General features: G+C 44.3%; 1 protein-coding gene across 2 annotated transcripts in view; it reads left to right on the plus strand.

The window, feature by feature from the left end:
* Nucleotides 1-406: 406 nt before the first annotated feature.
* Nucleotides 407-20685, plus strand: part of LOC133372219 (ATP-dependent RNA helicase DDX19B) — a 56903-nt gene continuing 36624 nt past the window's right edge. The window contains exons 1-5 of one of the 2 annotated variants that reach the window (XM_061600506.1): nt 407-627; nt 2225-2260; nt 10430-10478; nt 12182-12235; nt 17554-17689. In XM_061600506.1, the coding sequence (XP_061456490.1) occupies nt 571-627; nt 2225-2260; nt 10430-10478; nt 12182-12235; nt 17554-17689 (332 nt within the window). In that variant the 5' untranslated portion in view covers nt 407-570. The remainder of the gene's footprint in view (nt 628-2224; nt 2261-10429; nt 10479-12181; nt 12236-17553; nt 17690-20685) is intronic. The other variant, XM_061600507.1, reaches the window with a different exon arrangement.

A 20685-nucleotide genomic window follows, 5' to 3' on the forward strand; every position in this document is an offset into this window, starting at 1 on the left:
TTTAAAACATCATAAAAACAGACTTTAAAATATATTAGAACAAAACATCCTTAAAAACATTTTAAAAAAAACATCTTTTTAAAAAAAGGTTTAAAAACATATTAAAAAGCAGTTCCAACACAGAAGAAAACTGGGATAAGGTCTCTGCTATTGGGATAAGGTCTCTACTTATTGATGTTCTTGTTTATTGTCCTAAAGATTTAAAATTAAAAAAAATCTACATCCACACCCACACAGCGCACTCCTGGATTTAAAATAAAGGTCGTGTTTTATTTTTTGAGAATGAAGTGGGGGGGAAAGGGGGGGTTGTTCACGTGAGTAAGGAAGGACCAGAGGCAGAGCCCAGCGCCCTTTTGCTTAAAAGCATCAGTTGCCTAAGACAACCTTGAGGCAAGGGGGTGGGGCACGGAACGGTAGCGACGTAGCCTGGATTTTCCGGCACGGCGCCTTTTACAGCTGCACCGGAGGCCTCACTTTGCCTCTTCCGGGCGCGCCTGCGCAGTTCTTTCCGGTGTCGTCGTTGCGGCTCGTGGGGTTTGCCCAGCCGGCTCCTTCCTCACCCGCAACAGCATGGCGACAGATTCCTGGGCGCTCGCGGTGGACGAGCAGGAAGCGGCGGCGACGTCGGTGAGAAGGGAAGGGAGAGGAAGAGGTCGGGTCAGCATAGCATAGGATAGGATGTGGTGGAGGGAGAGGTCTATCATGTTATTTATTTTAAATTTTAAATTATTTTACATTCTCCATCCTATCTTTCCTCCAAGGACCTCAAGGCAAGTATGCATTCCTCTTCTCCCCCGGCCCCAGTCCCTGTCCTGGTCCCCATTTTCACAACAACCCTGCAGGGTAGGGTAGCTGGAAAAAAAGCAAGGAGGAAGGAAGCCAAAAACCCTACAGGCAAAAGAGAGAGAGAGAGACCCTCAAGGTGCCAAACCAGCAAACAGCAGAGAGTGGGGAATGAGAATTTTTTTATTGCAGCCCAATGCGTTTTGGGTGTTAGCACAACCCTTTGTCAAGGGCAATCTGCGAAAGTATATATACAAGCACCATTAACATCAATTAAATTCTAAAATATGAAAAGAGGTGCATACACGTATCTGCTCAAAGTAAACTCTGCATGATGCTGTCCAAATACTAAAATTGATAAGGAAAGGACAACCGAAATGAAACATAATGAAAAATGAACACTAGAAACCTTTCGAAAACTAAAACAGGTTACATGTGAACTCAACAGAGAAAATTTAAACAGAGGTATTAAGAAGGATAAACTGTAACAAAGAAAATGGAAGAAAGGATTAGAATAGATGACTCAGAATACCATGTGCAAATAACAAGCGAGTATCTCATCAATGTAACAAACTAAATTCTTAAAAACTCATGTGGGTGTAGCCACTTACTGAAGGTCGGCTGTGATCTTTGGACATGGAGCCTCCTTAACCCTTCTCCCAATGCTCCAAAAGCCCAGCAGTCCCCCAAACCTGGTCTTCTGATGTTGCTGGACTCCCATCAGCCCCAGGAAGCATTGCCAGTGGTCAGTGCAAGTTGGAGTCCAGTAACATCTAGATGCAAATCTTGGGAAAGGCTTTTCTAACCCTGGCACTGCGCTGCCCATAGGCATGGTAGCCAAATAAGAGGTAAATGGGGGAAGGCTTGACATCATGTGAAGAGGTCTGGAAGCAGCCTCAGGCTTGTGTTCTTTGTCCTCCCACACTCATGTCATGCATTTTCTCCAAGGCAGCATGCGTAGTTCTTTCCCACTTCTGCTTCACAACAATATTGTGAGTTAGGTTTGGTAATGAGCTTCGTTGGTGAGTTGGTCTTCCTAGTCCCCTATGGATGGGCAACCTGTGACCCTTCAGAGGTTGCTGGACTCCAGTTCCAATTGTCCCTGGCTGTTGGCCATGCTGGCAGGTAGCTGATGGGAGTTGGAAGCCCAATAGTCTCTGAAGTTCCACAGCTTCCTTATCTCTACTCTGGCCACTGCACCACACTGTCCTTGGGCACACAATCTGGACTGTGGGAAGTAGCTGGCTGAAACTGAGACAGTATGATTTTATGGGGTTGTATTCAACTAAGTCCTACTAATTAGTTGGAATTAATGAACCTTAGTTATGTCTACTAACTTCAATGGGTCCACTCTGACTAGGGCTAGCATTGAATATTATCCATCGCTGCTGCTTGTTATTGCCATACATGTTTTTAAATGTTTTTTCCTGACTCCTAACAGAGCGGAGCACAGGGAGCTGTCTCAGTACATCTACAGGTGAGGATATATAAGCAAGCCAGCTTTCAGAGAGCGAGAGAACAGAGTGAGCGAACAGGCAGAGCAAACAGGAGTTTGACAAAGGAGTTCGACGGGGAGGTCAAGGGGGAGGTCCATAAAAAAAACACCAAATAACTTACTAATTCTCCTTGTGCAGCGCACTGCATACCAGTGGGACTCTCAAGTTTACCCTGAAGTAGGACAGGACAAAGCACAGGCCACTCCAAACCAAGTAGTTAGAAAGAAAAGGTAGAAGAGAGTATGAACGGGAAGGATACTCCAGTGGTTGTGACCTGCAAGGTGGGTGCCATGTTTGTTTTCTTGCCTGAGAACAACATGGCGTACACCTGCAACAAGTGCAAGCTCGTGGCAAGCCATAAATCACATGGTAAAGAAGCCAAGCCATAAATCACATGGTCTTCGATGTCTGTATACTAATGCGCAGAGCATGGGAAACAAGCAGGACGAACTTGAACTCTTAATATAGGAGGGCAATTACGACTTGATAGGTATAACTGAAACTTAGTGGGATGACTCCCATGACTGGAATACAGCAATTGAAGGATACAACTTGTTCAAGAAGAACAGAAGGAATAAAAAGGGAGGTGGAGTTGCGCTATACGTTACAAATATATATCCCTGCACAGAAATACAGGAAGATGAGCTTGGTAGCTCCACTGAGAGTATCTGGATTAAAATTAATGGGGCAAGCAACAAAAGGAATGTGGTGCCAGGTCTCTTCAACATTTTTATTAACGACTTGGATGAGGAGGTACAAAGCATGCTTATCAAATTTGCAGATACAAAATTGGGGGGCGTAGCTAATACCGTGGAAGACAGAAACAAAATTCAAAGGGACCTTGATAGGCTGGAGCATTGGGCTGAAAACAACAAAATGAAATTCAACAGGGATAAATGCAAAGTTCTACACATAGGAAAAAGAAACCAAATGCACAGTTATAAGATGGGGGATACTTGGCTCAGTAGTATGACATGTGAGAAGGATCTTGGAATTGTCGTTGATCACAAGCTGAATATGAGCCAACAGTGTGATGTGGCTGCAAAAAAGGCAAATGCTATATTAGACTGCATTAACAGAAGTATAGTTTCCAAATCGCATGAAGTACTAGTTCCCCTCTATTTAGCACTGGTTAGGCCTCATCTTGAATACTGCGTCCAGTTTTGATATGATAGCACTCTTCAAGTACATGAAAAGTTGTCACATAGAGGAGGGCCGGGATCTCCTCTCGATCGTCCCAGAGTGCAGGACACAAGGTGGCTTTCTCTGAAATGCTACCAGTTCCACGTGCAGGACCAGCCAGACAGGCCCAGCTTTGCAGTCTCAATGCGTGGATGAGACGATGGTGTCGGGTGGAAGGGTTCAGATTTGTTAGGCACTGGGGAACATTTTGGGACAAGCCGGGCCTGTACAAAAGGGACGGGCTCCACTTGAACCAGAATGGAACCAGACTGCTGGCACTTAAAATTAAAAAGGTAGCAGAGCAGCTTTTAAACTGACTGAGGGGGGAAACCCGACAGGAGCTGAGAAAGGTCCGGTTCGGAATAAACCTCCCCCCTGGGATAAAAACCAAAGAAATGATGAAATTTTAAAAGGGGTAGGCCTAGAAGTAGGCATTGTGAGAGCAGGGGCACAGGATATAAATTCAGAAGAGCAAAATTACCACAGGCCTAACCCCAAGTGCCAAAGACACTTGAAGAGAGACACTGCTTACAAGTGCTTGTACGCTAATGCTAGGAGCCTCCGAACCAAGATGGGAGAACTGGAGTGCTTGGTCTTAGAGAAGAGCATTGATATAGTGAGCATAACCGAGACCTGGTGGAATGGAGAAAACCAGTGGGATACGGTTATCCCTGGATATAAACTATATCGGAAGGACAGGGAAGGACATATTGGTGGCGGAGTCGCTCTATACGTGAAAGAAGGCATTGAATCCAGCAAGCTCGAAACCCCAAAAGAGGCAGACTCCTCCACAGAATCGTTGTGGGTGGTGATACCGTGCCCCAGGAGGGACTTAATACTGGGAACGATCTATCGTCCCCCTGATCAAAATGCTCAGGGAGACCTTGAGATGAGATATGAAATTGAGGAAGCATCTAAACTAGGAAATGTGGTAGTAATGGGTGACTTCAACTACCCGGACATAGACTGGCTGCATATGTGTTCCAGTCATGACAAAGAAGCAAAGTTTCTAGATATTCTAAATGACTATTCCCTAGATCAGTTGGTCATGGAACCGACCAGAGGGACGGCAACCCTGGACTTAATCCTCAGTGGGGACCGGGACCTGGTGCGAGATGTAAGTGTTGTTGAACCGATTGGGAGCAGTGACCACAGTGCTATTAAATTAAACATACATGTAACTGGCCAATTGCCAAGAAAATCCAACACGGTCACATTTGACTTCAAAAGAGGAAACTTCACAAAAATGAGGGGATTGGTAAAAAGAAAGCTGAAAAACAAAGTCCAGAGGGTCACATCACTTGAAAATGCTTGGAAGTTGTTTAAAAACACGATATTAGAAGTTCAACTGGAGTGCATACCGCAGATCAGAAAAGGTACCGCCAGGGCCAAGAAGATGCCAGCATGGTTAACGAGCAAAGTCAAGGAAGCTCTTAGAGGCAAAAAGTCTTCCTTCAGAAAATGGAAGTCTTGTCTGAATGAAGAAAATAAAAAAGAACACAAACTCTGGCAAAAGAAATGCAAGAAGACAATAATGGATGCTAAAAAAGAATTTGAGGAGCACATTGCTAAGAACATAAAAACCAACAACAAAAAATTCTATAAATACATTCAAAGCAGGAGACCATCTAGGGAGACGATTGGACCCTTGGATGATAAGGGAGTCAAAGGTGTACTAAAGAACGATCAGGAGATTGCAGAGAAGCTAAATGAATTCTTTGCATCTGTCTTCACAGTGGAAGATATAGGGCAGATCCCTGAACCTGAACTAACATTTGCAGGAAGGGATTCTGAGGAACTAAGACAAATAGTGGTAACGAGAGAGGAAGTTCTAAGTTTAATGGACAATATAAAAAGTGACAAATCACCGGGCCCGGATGGCATCCACCCGAGAGTTCTCAAAGAACTCAAAGGTGAAATTGCTGATCTGCTAACTAAAATATGTAACTTGTCCCTCGGGTCCTCCTCCGTGCCTGAGGACTGGAAAGTGGCAAATGTAACACCAATCTTCAAAAAGGGATCCAGAGGGGAGCCCGGAAATTACAGGCCAGTTAGCTTAACTTCTGTCCCTGGAAAACTGGTAGAAAGTATTATTAAAGCTAGATTAACTAAGCACATAGAAGAACAACCCTTGCTGAAGCAGAGCCAGCATGGCTTCTGCAAGGGAAAGTCCTGTCTCAGTAACCTATTAGAATTCTTTGAGAGTGTCAACAAGCATATAGATAGAGGTGATCCAGTGGACATAGTGTGCTTAGACTTTCAAAAAGCGTTTGACAAGGTACCTCACCAAAGGCTTCTGAGGAAGCTTAGCAGTCATGGAATAAGAGGAGAGGTCCTCTTGTGGATAAGGAATTGGTTAAGAAGCAGAAAGCAGAGAGTAGAAATAAACGGACAGTTCTCCCAATGGAGGGCTGTAGAAAGTGGAGTCCCTCAAGGATCGGTATTGGGACCTGTACTTTTCAACTTGTTCATTAATGACCTAGAATTAGGAGTGAGCAGTGAAGTGGCCAAGTTTGCTGATGACACTAAATTGTTCAGGGTTGTTAAAACAAAAAGGGATTGCGAAGAGCTCCAAAAAGACCTCTCCAAACTGAGTAAATGGGCGGAAAAATGGCAAATGCAATTCAATATAAACAAGTGTAAAATTATGCATATTGGAGCAAAAAATCTGAATTTCACATATACGCTCATGGGGTCTGAACTGGCGGTGACCGACCAGGAGAGAGACCTCGGGGTTGTAGTGGACAGCACAATGAAAATGTCGACCCAGTGTGCGGCAGCTGTGAAAAAGGCAAATTCCATGCTAGCGATAATTAGGAAAGGTATTGCAAATAAAACAGCCGATATCATAATGCCTTTGTATAAATCTATGGTGCGGCCGCATTTGGAATACTGTGTACAGTTCTGGTCGCCTCAACTCAAAAATTATAGAGTTGGAAAAGGTTCAGAAGAGGGCAACCAGAATGATCAAGGGGATGGAGCGATTCCCTTACGAGGAAAGGTTGCAGCATTTGGGGCTTTTTAGTTTAGAGAAAAGGCGGGTCAGAGGAGACATGATAGAAGTGTATAAAATTATGCATGGCATGGAGAAAGTGGATAGAGATAAGTTCTTCTCCCTCTCTCATAATACTAGAACTCGTGGACATTCAAAGAAGCTGAATGTTGGAAGATTCAGGACAGACAAAAGGAAGTACTTCTTTACTCAGCACATAGTTAAACTATGGAATTTGCTCCCACAAGATGCAGTAATGGCCACCAGCTTGGATGGCTTTAAAAGAAGATTAGACAAATTCATGGAGGACAGGGCTATCAATGGCTACTAGCCGTGATGGCTGTGCTCTGCCACCCTAGTCAGAGGCAGCATGCTTCTGAAAACCAGTTGCCGGAAGCCTCAGGAGGGGAGAGTGTTCTTGCACTCGGGTCCTGCTTGCGGGCTTCCCCCAGGCACCTGGTTGGCCACTGTGAGAACAGGATGCTGGACTAGATGGGCCACTGGCCTGATCCAGCAGGCTCTTCTTATGTTCTTATGTTCTTAAGTTGCAGGAAGCCAGATTTCGACTGGACATCAGGAAAAACTTCCTGTTAGAGCCATACGACAATGGAACCAATTACCTAGAGAGGTAGTGGGCTCTCCGACACTGGAGGCGTTCAAGAGGCAGCTGGACAGCCATCTGTCAGGAATGCTTTGATTTGGATTCCTGCATTGAGCAGGGGGTTGGACTCGATGGCCTTGTAGGCCCCTTCCAACTCTACTCTTCTAGTATTCTAATTTTATCTGGTGTTCTATACTGCCTTGGTAAAATACTGAATTCTGAAAGGGGGCTAACATGTCTCTTTAAATAAGATGTCCTGAGAAAGGAGAGTGGTGATCTTGGTATCACATCATAGAGGACCCTGGAAGGATCTTGAGGCTTGTATTCTCAGACCTTTTTTCCCTTTATTATATTTTGTATCCATTTTCTTCAAGGAGCTCTAGTGTGGTATGCATAGTTCTTTCCCTCTGTTCTACCTTCATAACAATCCTGTAAAGTAGGTTAACTAAGAGATAGTGTCTGGCCCAGTGAGCTTCATTGCTGAAAGTGGATTTGAACCTGGGTTTCCCAGTCTGTCTCTTTAGCCACTACGCCATGCTGGTTGTTAGTTTCATTAGGATTTGTATTGTTGGTGTCTGTTAGAGGAGGTAGAAAACGTTTTTCCTGAGACTCGTTGAAGGATGAGAATTAGGTGGCAGGTAAGATATATTAGTGTCGGAATGGAACTGAAAAGAATTGTTGAGGTTTGTAGGAGTGGAAAAGCGGGGTTGAGCTGTTTGCCCTTAAAACAGTGATTAGTAGGATTATTGTCAACAGTCGTTAATTAGTTTTGTGACCGCTTGACCGTTTCGTTGAGTTATTGGTGAGTTTTGTTTTATGATTTTAATTATCTGTATCTTTGCAGTGCCACAGATTCACATGCTCTTTCACTCTTTTTGCCTTGCTGGAATTTGTCCCTGAACTCTGATAATGCCACTTGTTTATCTGGATGGAAGATAGAGAGGGGTGTGTGTAGAATGGGGGACCCTAACCTGACACCTGCAGGCACCATGGTGCCTGCAAAGCCCTTCAATGGCAACCCCAGCAGGCAGCCCAGAATCTGAGCTTTCATTTTTTAAAGAAGTAAGTCTCTAGCCTTCCTAGAAGGAAAGTTATGGAGCTAAATGTTCAGGTACCCTTCTAAGAGATTTGTGTGAAATGGCCCAGCCTGGCTGCACATGCCTGTCAGTGTTATTAAGCCAATGAGAGAAGTCAGAGCTATGGTTGATAAGTGAGTTTCTTGAACATCAGGCAATTGAACATCCCTGGGGTGCTAAAGAACTGCTGTTTTCCCTTCCCTTTTAGTGCACTTTTTCTTCTTATGTCTTAAAGTCCTTAGAATCTCCACACTTTTCCCTTTTCCCTAGCAACTAGGATACAGCTTTCCTGTGCTGGGTTCGCCTGAGATCGGATAGTGCTTAGAAGCTATTTTCTGCAAATACTCCTGTACCAATAACTGGGGGTGAATGTTAAAGAAGCTCCCTCCCTCCAAAAGGTAGAGGTGGAAACTTTGCAAAGAGGCTTAGGCACGTCTCTTGCTTTGCAGGGACTAAGACCAGGGACTCATCAAAAATGCACTGTACTTACCGATATGATGCTATACATATCTACTCAGAAGTAAGTTTCTTTGTGTTTAATGGGGCTTACTTCCAGGTTAGTGGGTACAGGATGGTTGCCTAAGCTTTGGTTTAGGGTTGGTACTGAGGAAAAGGGAGTTTCTGTACCTTTAACAACTGTATGCGATGTAGAAATTCAAGAGGCCAAGCCTTTTCTAGTACGGAAATACAATTATAAGAAGAGGTTCACCATGACTACTCTCAAATGTTGTGTTATTCCATGCCACCATGGCAGTCATGTTGTGACTAGTGCCCCCAGTATTCTCAAAATTTGGAATGTGCCCTCTGGTCCAAAAGAGCTGGTGACCTCTGGTGTAAAAAGTAGCTTAGTGTAAGGTTTGCATTCATTGCTCCACCCACTTTTGCTTCTGGCCCCTCCCACCACTGGCATGTGCTGCCCCCTTCCCAGAAGGAAACGCAGTCCTTGGGCTGGAAGAGGCTGCCCACCCCTGCATTATACAAATGTTAAATATTATTGTTACTGGCTTTATTTTGTGATAATGGCCTAAAGTGGGACAAAATTTCTTTTAGTAAGGAAGAATATAACTCCAAAATTTCTGGATCCTGTATCTTTTGTTCCACATGTGCACAACTGGTGATGCTGTCCACATTCATCCTTTCTTGTATAGATCAGATACATCAGCTGTGATGTAACCAAGAATTTCTGTTTTGTTCTGAAATCTAATTGGAGCAAAACTTCTTGGGTTCTGCCAGCTCTGTTAGTCAGCATTTTAGCCCAGGGGCAAGGAATCAGCCTAAAAGTTCTGACTCAGCCGTACTTATGATCTCTTCTGGGCAGAAAGCAAAGCAACTGTAAAACAAACTCAGGTTCTGTGGTAAGAATCCCATTGTGCTACTTGTAAATGCCAAGTCACATTCCTTTTCTCTGAGATTGTGTGTGGCAGTGTCTTAATAGCCCTCTCCTCTCTCCGATGCTTAGACTGTACAGGCACCAAATATGCACATACGTATTAAAAAATGGCAGAATCTGCTTTAAAAGTATTAAGAAGGCTAATGGAACCTGCAACAAAATGTTGCAGTTTGTCCTCACTGTCTATCAGGAGTGCTCTTTGTTCAGGATTCTAGCCAGTGACGCCCTCTTCCAAGATAACTTACCGCAAACTGTAAGGTGCTGAAGCAGGGTGTTGCATCATAAGATCCTAAGAAGAGCTCCACTGAATCAGGTTGGAGACCCATCTATTCTAGCGTCCTGTTCTCATAGTGACCATCCAGTTGCCTGTGGGAAGCCAGTAAGCAGGACATGATTGCAACGGTGCTCTTCCCTCTTGTGTTCCCCTGCAACTGGTATTCAGAGGCATATCACCTCTAACACTGCAGGTTAACTGCTGTGGCTAGTAGCCATTTATAACCTTATATTTCATGATTTTTTCTTAATTGCATTTCAAAGCCATCCAAGTTGGTGGTCATTGCTATATTTTTCTCCTTTTCCTGCCTTCCCAAGTCTCTCTTTCCAGCTGATGCTCAACATTCCATGGGACTGAGCATGCTTAATTCTCATTGGGGTTTTTTGGTATGCTTTTTAGTTTGATCTTATGTGCCAACTATGAAGCCCCTGATTCACAGTCTTGCATCTGCTGCCAGCTAATTCGCTGGCATTGGGAAACTGCATTTGCTTAACCTCAATCTGCAACCTTCCCATCTGCAGTATGGGGCAAATACCAGCCTACTTGTAAGAATTACTGTAAATGTACATAGCATAATGATGAATTTTTTTAAGCTACTGTAGCGTTTGGGTGACTTGCTCTGTTTTCTTTTTAAGATGAGCAATTTGCATCTGAAGGAGGAGAAATCCAAGCCTGACTCCAATGGTGAGTGTAGCTGTGACTTACTGGGTTCATCTAGCCTTCAGTTACTTTTGCTCTTGCCTCCAAAGTTTTTTCTTTTCTGGTATTTCTCTTTTCCTTTCTTGCAACTTGGCACTCAAATCAGAAGGCAGGGTGGGGGAACTGGATCTGGCTAGCGGGCCAGATCCTTTTCTTCCCCCATGGGCCAACTTTGGCAGCTGGGTGGGGGTTCCCACCTGCCAATCTCTTGACGTCATTATGATGTCAAGTGATGACTTAAAAGGGCTCCCTCTCAGCTCCCATTAGCTGATTGGTGCCAAGAACAGCCCGGTTGGCTGCTCTAAAGGAGTTCCTGATGGGGTACTCCCTAGTTCAGCCAGTCCCAGCAATTGCTTTACCCAACACTTGATGTCAGGTGTTGGGCAGGTGAGCATAGTTTGGGGAAAATGACCTTGCAGGCCTAATCAGAATCCGTGCCAGGCTTAATTAGGCCCACGGGTCAGACCCTCCACCACCAAATCTCAAAAGAGATTTGCCACCCTGGGCTCCTGCCAGGGGGAAGGGCAGGATCTAAATCAAATCATAAATAAATAAATAAAAAAGAATCCAAAATTGCTTGGGAGGGTACAAAATCAAAGCCCCTTGGCTGGCGCTTAAACGCTGTATTGTGGCATAAGCTTTTGTAGGCCTGAGGCCACGTTGGCAGATGCATGAAGTGGTCTGGTGGTTGGGAATTGCCACGGTAAGGCTGAAAAGCCATGAAATACCAGCAGTGGCTGTGTTACAAATGAATAGAAGGTTCAGTTGGCTTGGTTATGGCCTGCTGGCCGCAGCCACAACTGTTGAATTGGCATAGCAGGATGGAGGGAGGGGATACTGAAGTGGGGCATTCTTGCTGTAGTAAGAGAGCTGCTCCCAGTCTCATTTAGGCACCGTAGGATCACATCTGAATTTGGCACGGCTGCTTCAGCCTCCCAAGTGAGGGCTTTCAGGTCTGCAGCAGAGAATCCTGGGAAGTATCAATTTCTTCCTTCTCAGGTATTGCTAGATATTTGAAAAGAATCAGGGCACTTTCTGGTTGCCACAAATTTGCATGAAAGTTGCACGTGCTAATTTAAAATTTTAGATACACATTTAGAATTTAAACGTCACAGAAGACAAACCATCTATTTCCATTCAAATCCCTCTGGATAATTTCTTTCGATTCATTTGCATCTCACCCCAAATCAGTTCCTCTTTAGTTCCTTAACCCCAATAATTTCCCAACATATCTTGCTCCCAATCTGTAAAATTATTCAGTTACCCCATTCAGTACCCCCATCCCAAATCATCTCTAGATAAAGTCATATTTTTACTTGATTCCTCCAAATTAATATCTAGTAACTCAGATTCAATTCAATTCCCCCCCTAACATTGTTACCCAGCCAGAAACAGTCAAGGCACTTTGAAAATGATTTGGGACTTGTGCCTCATTGGGAACATCCGCTCCTCCCTGAGAGCAAAATTGTCACTCTAATAAATAGTTGTGGGAATTGGACTTCTGTGTTCCTAAATTAGAGGTTGTGGGGCCCATGGGCTTTACCCAGCCTGTGTAGATCTCTGGGAAACTAGCATGGTTGCATACTTGGAACACCTTGATTGGGTAGCTTGCTTGCACAAAACACTTGTCACACTAAGAATGTTTTTTCTGCTTTAGTTTGTGCTGTAAACTGTTTGTCCAAACATAGGTGCAGTTCTCAGGACACATAACAATGCAGAGAAGACTGAAGAGGAGGAAAAAGGTAAGCCTCCCAGGCTCCAAAGAGAGGGTGTGTGGAAAAGATGAGTGGGGGTGCAGGGCATAGCTGTTACACGTGTATGCTTGAATCCCTGCATGCGTTTATACTCCCTGGAAACTCAAACGCCACTTGTGTGAGTGTAGCGGAATCTTTTGCTGGAATTAAACCCGCATGCCACTCTTATGTATTTGTTATTCCACCCTTAGCTCCGATAAAGCACACAAAGAATAAAACCAAGATTGGTTTATTAGAAGAGGAAGCAGGAAAAATACAGCATTTTACAATTAATGTGAGCAGCGTTTAATCTTTACCCATTCATTCATTCCCTAATTTTATAGATAACATAAGACAGAGGCTCTAAGCCTAAATACATTCAAAATTGCACAAAGTCATACAGAGAGAGAAAAATGAAAGAAAGGAGCTCAAAAGTTGAGGGCTGATACACCTTTCCGGAAGAAGCAGGAGAGTCCAAGTCAGAATGGAACTTCCGCTTCTAGCTGTGAGCCAAAGCTCTGACCTTACTATAACCTTCTCTAGACCCGAAAGATCTCACCATTCCTTAGTTTTTGTGGTTCTGTGTAGCCCTGTGTTGGCTCATATTCAGCTTGTGATCAACAATCCCAAGATCCTTCTCACATGTAGTATTGCTAAGCAAGTATCCCCCATCTTATAACCGTGCATTTGGTTTCTTTTTCCTAAGTGTAGAACTTTCCGCTTATCCCTGTTAAATTTCATTCTGTTGTTTTCAGCCCAGTTCTTTGGCCTATCAAGATTCCTTTGAATTTTGTTTCTGTTTTCCAGGGTTTCAGCTATTCCTCCCTGTTGTGTATAATCTGCAAATTTGATAAGTCTTCTCTGCATCTCCTCATCCAAGTCATTAATAAAAATGTTGAAGAGCACTGGGCCCAGGACTGAGTCCTGCAGTACCCCGCTTATTGCCTCCCCCCAATTTGAGAAGGAACCATTGATAAGCACTCTTTGAGTATGATTCTGTAGCCAACTGTGGATCCACCTGATAGTTGTTCCATCCAGCCCACTTTTAGCTAGCTTGCTAATCAGAATATCATGGGGCACTTTGTCAAAAGCTTTGCTGAAGGTGAGATATGTTATGTCCATAGCATTCCCACAATCTACCAGGGAGGTTAACCTATCAAAAAATGAGATAAGATTAGTCTTGCACTCAGGTCCTGCTTGCGGGCTTCCCCTAGGCACCTGGTTGGCCACTGTGAGAACAGGATGCTGGACTAGATGGGCCACTGGCCTGATCTAGCAGGCTCTTCTTATGTTCTTATGATTTGTTCTTGATAAATTCATGTTGGCTTCACTGCATTGTTTTCAAGGTCCTTACAGACTGACTGCTTTATAAGCTGCTCCAGAATTTTCTCAGGGATAGATGTCAGGCTGACTGGTCTGTACTTCCTAGGTTCTTCCTTTTTGCCCTGTTTGAAGATAGGGACAATATTAGCCCTCCTCCAGTCATCTGGCACTTCATCTATCCTCCATAGTTTCACAAAGATAGCGAACAGCCGTTCCGATTGTTTTTCAGCCAGTTCCTTCAATACTCTAGGATGCAGTTAATCGGGTCCTGTAGATTTGAAGTCATTCAAAGTGATTAGGTATTCCTTGGCCATTTGTCTATCAGTTTCAAGCTCCAATCCTGCCCCTTCTACTTCATGTTTCTCAGGAGGGTCATAGACCTTCTTTTGGGAGAAGACTGAGCCCAAGAAGGAATTGAGCACTTCTGCCTTTTCTTCATCTGTTATCATTTTGTCATCCTCATTGAGTAGCTGTACCACCATTTGTTTTCTTTTACTATGGATGTACGTGAAGAAAGCTTTTTTTGGTGCTTTTGGCATCTCTGACTAACCTCAGCTCGTTCTCAGCTTTAGCCTTCCTGACACCATCCCTGCAATTCTGTGCTGCCTTTCCGTACTCTTCCTTTGTGGCCTGGCCTTCCTTCCACTTCCTATATGTGTTCTTTTTTGTTTTTAGGTCATCTCTATGCTTTTTGTGAAGCCACATTGGCTCCTTCTGTTGACTTCCCCTTTTTTCCTTGTTGGAATTGTTTGCCATTGTGCCTTTAGAGTTTCCTTTTTTAGAAACTCCCACCCATCTCTGACAGCTTTTTTCATTCGGGTCACTTGCCATGGAACTTTATTTACCATTGTTCTGAGTTTATTAAAATCAGCGTTTCTGAAGTCCAGGGTACACATGTGACTACTCTCAACTTTTGCTTCCTTTAAAATCAAGAACTAGAATAGCGTGGTCACTTTCCCCCATAGTTCCTGTAACTTCCACTAAGTCATCTCTGTTTGTTAGAATCAAGTCAAGGATAGTTGATCCTCTAGTTGCTTCCTCCACTTTCTGTAGGAGAATCTTAATCTCCAAAATAAGTCAGGAATTTCTTGAATGTCTTGTTTTGATTTCAGAGCCCCAAACAGCCTGAGACCTCTCTGCCCACCCCAAAATATGAATGTACTTTGGTGCGGAAGAGGCCCTGTGGAGCATCTTGGAGGCTAGAGGATTGGACCTTCTCAGTGATGCCCCCAGTCTATGAAACTCTTCTGGAAGCGCAGCTAGCCCTCTCTCTCTCTACCTTTTAGGCATTGATCAAAAACAATATCATTCCCAGAACACATTTTGGTAGGATTGTCTTGTAGAACATTGTTATTATTATTTATTAAATGTGTTAGTCGCTTGTTACCTGAAGGTCTCCAAGTGACTTACAACATATTCAGAACATAAATACGTAATACCATAAAATCAGAACAAACAGCTCCCATAACAGCCACAGGAAGCTTGGCTAATACACTAATAACAAAAACAACGTCCTTTCAGTCTATCAAATGCCTGGGGCAAAAAAAGACAAGACTTTACCTGGTGCTGAAAATATGTCAGTGAACATGCCAGGTGGACCTCGCTGGGAAGCTGTTACGACTGTTGCTGTTTGCTTTCTGTGTTTTTTAATGTTGATAATGGCTTTATGATGGTTCGCTATCGTGGAGGGCCTTGTTGGGGGGAGATGGAGAAATTGGGGGTGATACACTGATGGAATTTGTTGCTCCCAGATTAAGTGATGGCCACTGTCTTGGATGGCTCTGAAAAGAGGTTAAACAGATTGGTTGGTACAGAAGAGATCTATCAATGGGCTGTTAGTTATGATGGCTGTAGAGCAGGGGTGGGCAACCTGTGGCCCTCCAGTTGTTGCTGGACTACAACTCCCATCTGCCCCAACGAGCATGGCCACTGGCCAAGGATGAAGCGATATAGCTCAGTGGTGTACAGTATCTGCCTTGCATGGAAAAGGCCTCAGGTTCAGTCTCCAGCATCTTTAGGTGGGGCTAGGAGAGAATCCTGCCTAAAAGCAGGATTGAGCCTCTGCCACTCAGTGTAGGCTATACCGAGGTAGATGGACTGTTGGTCTGACTTGGTATCTAAGGCAGTTTCCTATGTTCCTAACATCAGGAGAGCCCACCCCTGGGTTATAGCTCTACCGACTCCACAGCCCTGGTTGGCAGAGCAGCTGCTTTGCGTGCAGAATGGGAATGTACCCAATCTGAAACCCTGGTGAGCTGCCGCCATTCAATGTAGGCTGTACTGAGCCAGAAAGATGGACCAATGGTTTGGCTTAGTATAAGGCAATTTTTAAAGTTGCTATTTAATTTAACCCTTTCTTCAGAACCTTGCTTTATTTTTAAGGGAAAGAGCATAGCTGATTGGTACGACACCTGCATTGCGTACAGGTTCAATTCTTGGCATCTCCAGATAAAGACCCAAGTCTGAAACCCTGGACAGCCACTGCCAGAGAGTATAGATAGTGCTGGGCTAGACAGACTAATGGGATTGTATCCAGTGTTAGACCTACTCAGTGTAGACTCATTGAAGTTAATGGTCTTGGCTAACTTAGGTTCATTGAGTTCAGTGGGTCTACTCTGAGTAAAGCTTAGTTGGATACAGCCCATGGTCTGACTCTGTATAAGACAGATTCTAGTGTTCCTAAGATGTAGGTCTTCATAAGCCTTAGAAAAGGCGTTTTCTTGCTAGGTCTGAGGAGCTCAGTGTCCAGCTCTGTTATGTCTGTTACTGGGTGGCAAAGGCCAACCAATATCCTGTCTTTGGGGCCAGCAGTTTACTGGTTCTATGCCCAAGCGCTGGATGCTCTAGAATGCACAGGCTTTGTCAAGCAAGAGGAACTTTTTTGGTTCCATAGGCCAGTGCCACATCAGGATCTGACTTGCAGACCAAATTTGTGCTTCCCTTTTACATCCTCGAGATCGGAAAGGGAGAAACTTGCAAAAGCCTTTTCCAAGTCTCCCCGTGCTCCCCTTTTAAGTTTCTACTATTGGGGATTTAAAGGAGGGGGGAGAAACTTGCAAAAGACTTTAAGACAGCCGCTGGGCTTCTGTTTAATCAAATGGGAGTGCAGGAGCTCTCCTAAAGCCTTTACAAAAGCCTATTTGAAGTAGCTTGTGCGTTCCAGAGGGCCCAGCTGCTTCAAAGGGCACTTTTGCACAGGGCTTTAATTCCTGCTCATCAACTGATGAGCTGTGATTACATTCTGCTGTCATGGCTGTGTGATCTTGTTCCTTGCTGGGAACAGGATCATGTAGCCAGTCCAGGAATAAGCCCTGTCCTCTCGTCCATCACCTGACATCATTAGTGACACCAGCTGATGGTGGGTTGGTGTGCTTTGGGGAAAATGGCTAGCGGGCCATATTGGACCCCCTGGATGGCCACAGTTGACCTGGAGGTTCCCCACACACCTGCCCTCCATGATAAAGGTAGCAGTCAATAAACTTGAAGGGATAGGGTTTTAATGGGTGTCCAGAAAAGAGGAGTGGAGGGCACCAATTGCAAGGAGAAAAGGCTGGAAAGACTTTCAGGTGCACAAGAGAAAAATGACTTTGGGGTTGTTTTTTAGCCGAACACATTTTGACCCAGGGATACTCAACAGTTTGTATCCTGTGTGCCTGTTTCAGCCCTTGCCTCCTCGCGCTGTTACTGAATAGTCCAGCTGGTAGGTCCTGGAAGGGGAACCTGTAGCCCTCCAGATGCTGCTGGGCTTCCAGTTGCCCTCACCCCTGACCACGTTGTCCTTGCTGACTGGGGCTGATGGGAGTTGTAATCCAAAACATGTGGAGGGCACCAGGATGGAGAAGGCTGCTCTAGGGTGTTCTGTGCTGCTGCACGCACAACCACATTCAGACAAGGTGTAATTCGGCTTACAGAACTGAGAAGTGGCGATAGCCGCTGGTTCTGCCAAGGAATTGAACTAAAAGCTATTTGCTTCCTCTCCTTTTTCTTTCATCGCTTCCTGGTAGAGGACCGAGCCGCCCAGTCATTGCTCAACAAGCTGATCCGTAGCAACTTGGTGGACAACACAAACCAAGTGGAGGTTCTGCAGAGGGATCCGACATCTCCCCTTTACTCAGTGAAGTCTTTTGAGGAGCTGCGGCTGTAAGTCTCTCTCCTGGTTTCCCTTTTCAAGCACTCATTGCTGAGTTAGGACCTTTCCTGGTGCTGATCTAGTTTCTCCAGGAAGAGTGACCTTAGCATGTGTATTAGGGGTGGGGGAAGAGCTGCCTGTGTTGTTGATGTGAGACAGGGCCCCCGACTTGCACAGAACAAGGGGGACAAATTCTGGCCTGTATCACTTCAGGCTGCTGGGGAGGGGTGAAGGTGTTTCTAGAAATTCTTAGGTTATCTCCTTTTAGCTACAAGACCCCCTAAGGTAGCCATTTGTTGGCCTATTATGTGAATGTACTGCTTTCAAGTCGATTCCGACTTACGGCGACCCTATGAATAGGGTTTTCATGAGGCTGAGAGGCAGTGACTGGCCCAAGGCCACCCAGTGAGCTTCATGGCTAGGTGGGGATTCGAACCCTGGTCTCCCAGATCGTAGTCCAATGCCTTAACCACTACACCACACTGGCTCTCTCGTTGGCCTTTTACTGATTGGATATTCTATGGGCATAGCTTAAAATATAAGCAGAGTATGCACAGGGAGAGAAAAGGTTAATTCCTTCAGATAAGCAGGTGTTTTATGGTCAGATTTAATTGTAATACATCGAAGCTGGAGCTCTTCATGTATTCAGAGTCTATGTTGGCATCTTCAGCAAAAATTACATCATGGATTGTGTGTCTGAAATATTGTGAGATGGCGTTGCAGGACTAAGTAAGAAGACACCAAGCTGTTACAACATTTTCCCCACCTTCTCTGTTCTGCACATCTAAAAACAACACTGGATTGTATCCAACTAAGTCAGAGTAGACCCATTGAAATTAATGAACCTAAATTAGGAAGGTCTGTTAATTTCAGTGGGTCTACTCCGAGTTGGACTAGCCACAGTTTTTGCTGAATGTTGGTCTGGATTTAGAGTTTGTTCCAGTGTACAATCATGGATTTATGATCATGTACTTTTAGAGAAGGGAGACCTACTTCAGTCCTAAATAATGTACCAGGAGTACTATATGGGACTCCAGCAAGTCCCCCTAAAAAAATTGGTCGGATTATATTCAGTCTGCCTCTACTGGAGCTACTGTATATATTGCTGCACTATATAACAAGCAAAATACTTTTCTAGCAACAAAACTTTATATTGGCTGTTCTGAACATACAGTGATCCCTAGAAAGTGTCCTTATAGCTTCCAGTGAACGGGGAGATGAGTATGTCATAGAGTTTTTGAAATTATAGAGTATTTCTATAATGCCCTTTTGCAAAACATCAGGGTGATGGACAACAGCATAAAAAAACCTTTAAAATCATTATGGAATGATGATAAAAGGACTGGCAACTCAAGTTTTAAACAACTGCATAGCCCTATAAAACGTAGCCTTAAGCCAGTGATTCTCAAACGGTGCGCTCAGGCACACTGGTGCGCCCTAAGAGGTGGCTAGGTGTGCCTCAAATATTATGAAAGTATATTTTAAAAATGAGAAGAAACCCATTTGTATAGGGTAGGTAATAGTTTTCTATAGTTTATTTTTATTCATAGTTTAAAATATATTAATATTTTTAATTTTGTACACAAAGTGCGCCAGAAAAGTTTTACATGTTTTACAATGCGCCGCGAACCAAAAAAGTTTGAGAGCCGCTGCCTTAAGTACTTATAAGTGATGTTGTTGGATGACATGACCATCCAAGGATCCATTCATGCTGCTTCTGCCTTTTGGCAAACACCACCACTTTGGTCTTACTGTAATTTACAGATAGACCTTGCTGTTCTCAATAAAAAGTTCTAAATTTGAAAAATAATCTCATACCTACTTGGGATAATGAAATAGGAGCCATATGGTCTGCATAAAGCATAAGAGCATGACTGGAGTATGCTGGACAGGCCAATGTCCCATCTAGTCCGGCATCCTGTTCTTACGGTAGCCAACCAGATCCCTCTGGGAAGCCTGCAAGCAGGACTTGCTGCTCCTGCAGTTTCCAGCAACTGATACTCAAAAGCATACTGCCTCTGACGATGCGGGCAGAACCTAGCCATCATGGCTCGTAGCCATGGATACCCTTCTCTTCCATGAATTTGTCTGATCCTCTTTTTAAGCCATCCAAGCTGGTGGCCATCACTTCCTCCTGTGGGATGAAAATTCCATGGTTGAACTATGTGCTGTGTGAAGTAGTATTTTCTTTTGTTTGCCCTGAATCGTCCAACATTCAGCTTCATTGGATGTCCACACGTTCTAGTGTTATGAGAGAGGGAGAAGAACTTTTCTTCGTACGCTTTCTCCAAGCCATGCATAATTGTATTAACTTCTGTTATGTCACCTCTTCCTTATCTTTTCTCTAAACAAGAAGTTCCAAATGCTGCAACTTTTCCTCATTGGGGAGTTGCTCCGTCTCCATCCAGTAGCCCTGGCGTTATTTTATTACCAATTGAATGGGAAAGCAAGACAGGCTTTAGCTCATTTGCAGGACCGCTGCTGTTGCAAGTTTACATAGTACTAGTAGGTAGTCAAGTGTTCTCAGTAGCTTTGTGAAGTGATCATTGCTTCTATTTAACTTGCAGTGAATGGAGTCTGCAACAGAAGGCCTTGTCTGTGGATAAACTAGGATTTCAGCCCAGAACTAAGTCCATCCCCTAGGGATGGGGGACCTTTTTCAGGCCATGGACCACATTCTGTTCTGGGCAATATTCCGAGGGCCACGTGCGAGTGGTAGGAGCAATTAATGTAAAATTTATCTTCTTACAGTGGGCTACTTCTACAAGTACTCGCACGTACCTGTCTATCATCCATCCAGTCAAGCAAGGGTCATTATCAGAGTGATATTCCAGTCGGGCAGAAAATCACACGGGGGTATGAAGCGAAGCTGGTGAAGGGTGTGGCTGGGGGAGCAAATGTGGTTGGGGGCAGGACGGCAACAAGGAAGAGGGCCTTCTCAGTGGTGGCCCCCAAATCATGGAATGATCTTTCTGATGTGCGCCTGGCACCAACACTGTTATCTTCT

This window comes from Rhineura floridana, chromosome 18 (assembly GCF_030035675.1).
Source record: "Rhineura floridana isolate rRhiFlo1 chromosome 18, rRhiFlo1.hap2, whole genome shotgun sequence".
Taxonomy (NCBI): Eukaryota; Metazoa; Chordata; class Lepidosauria; order Squamata; family Rhineuridae; genus Rhineura; species Rhineura floridana.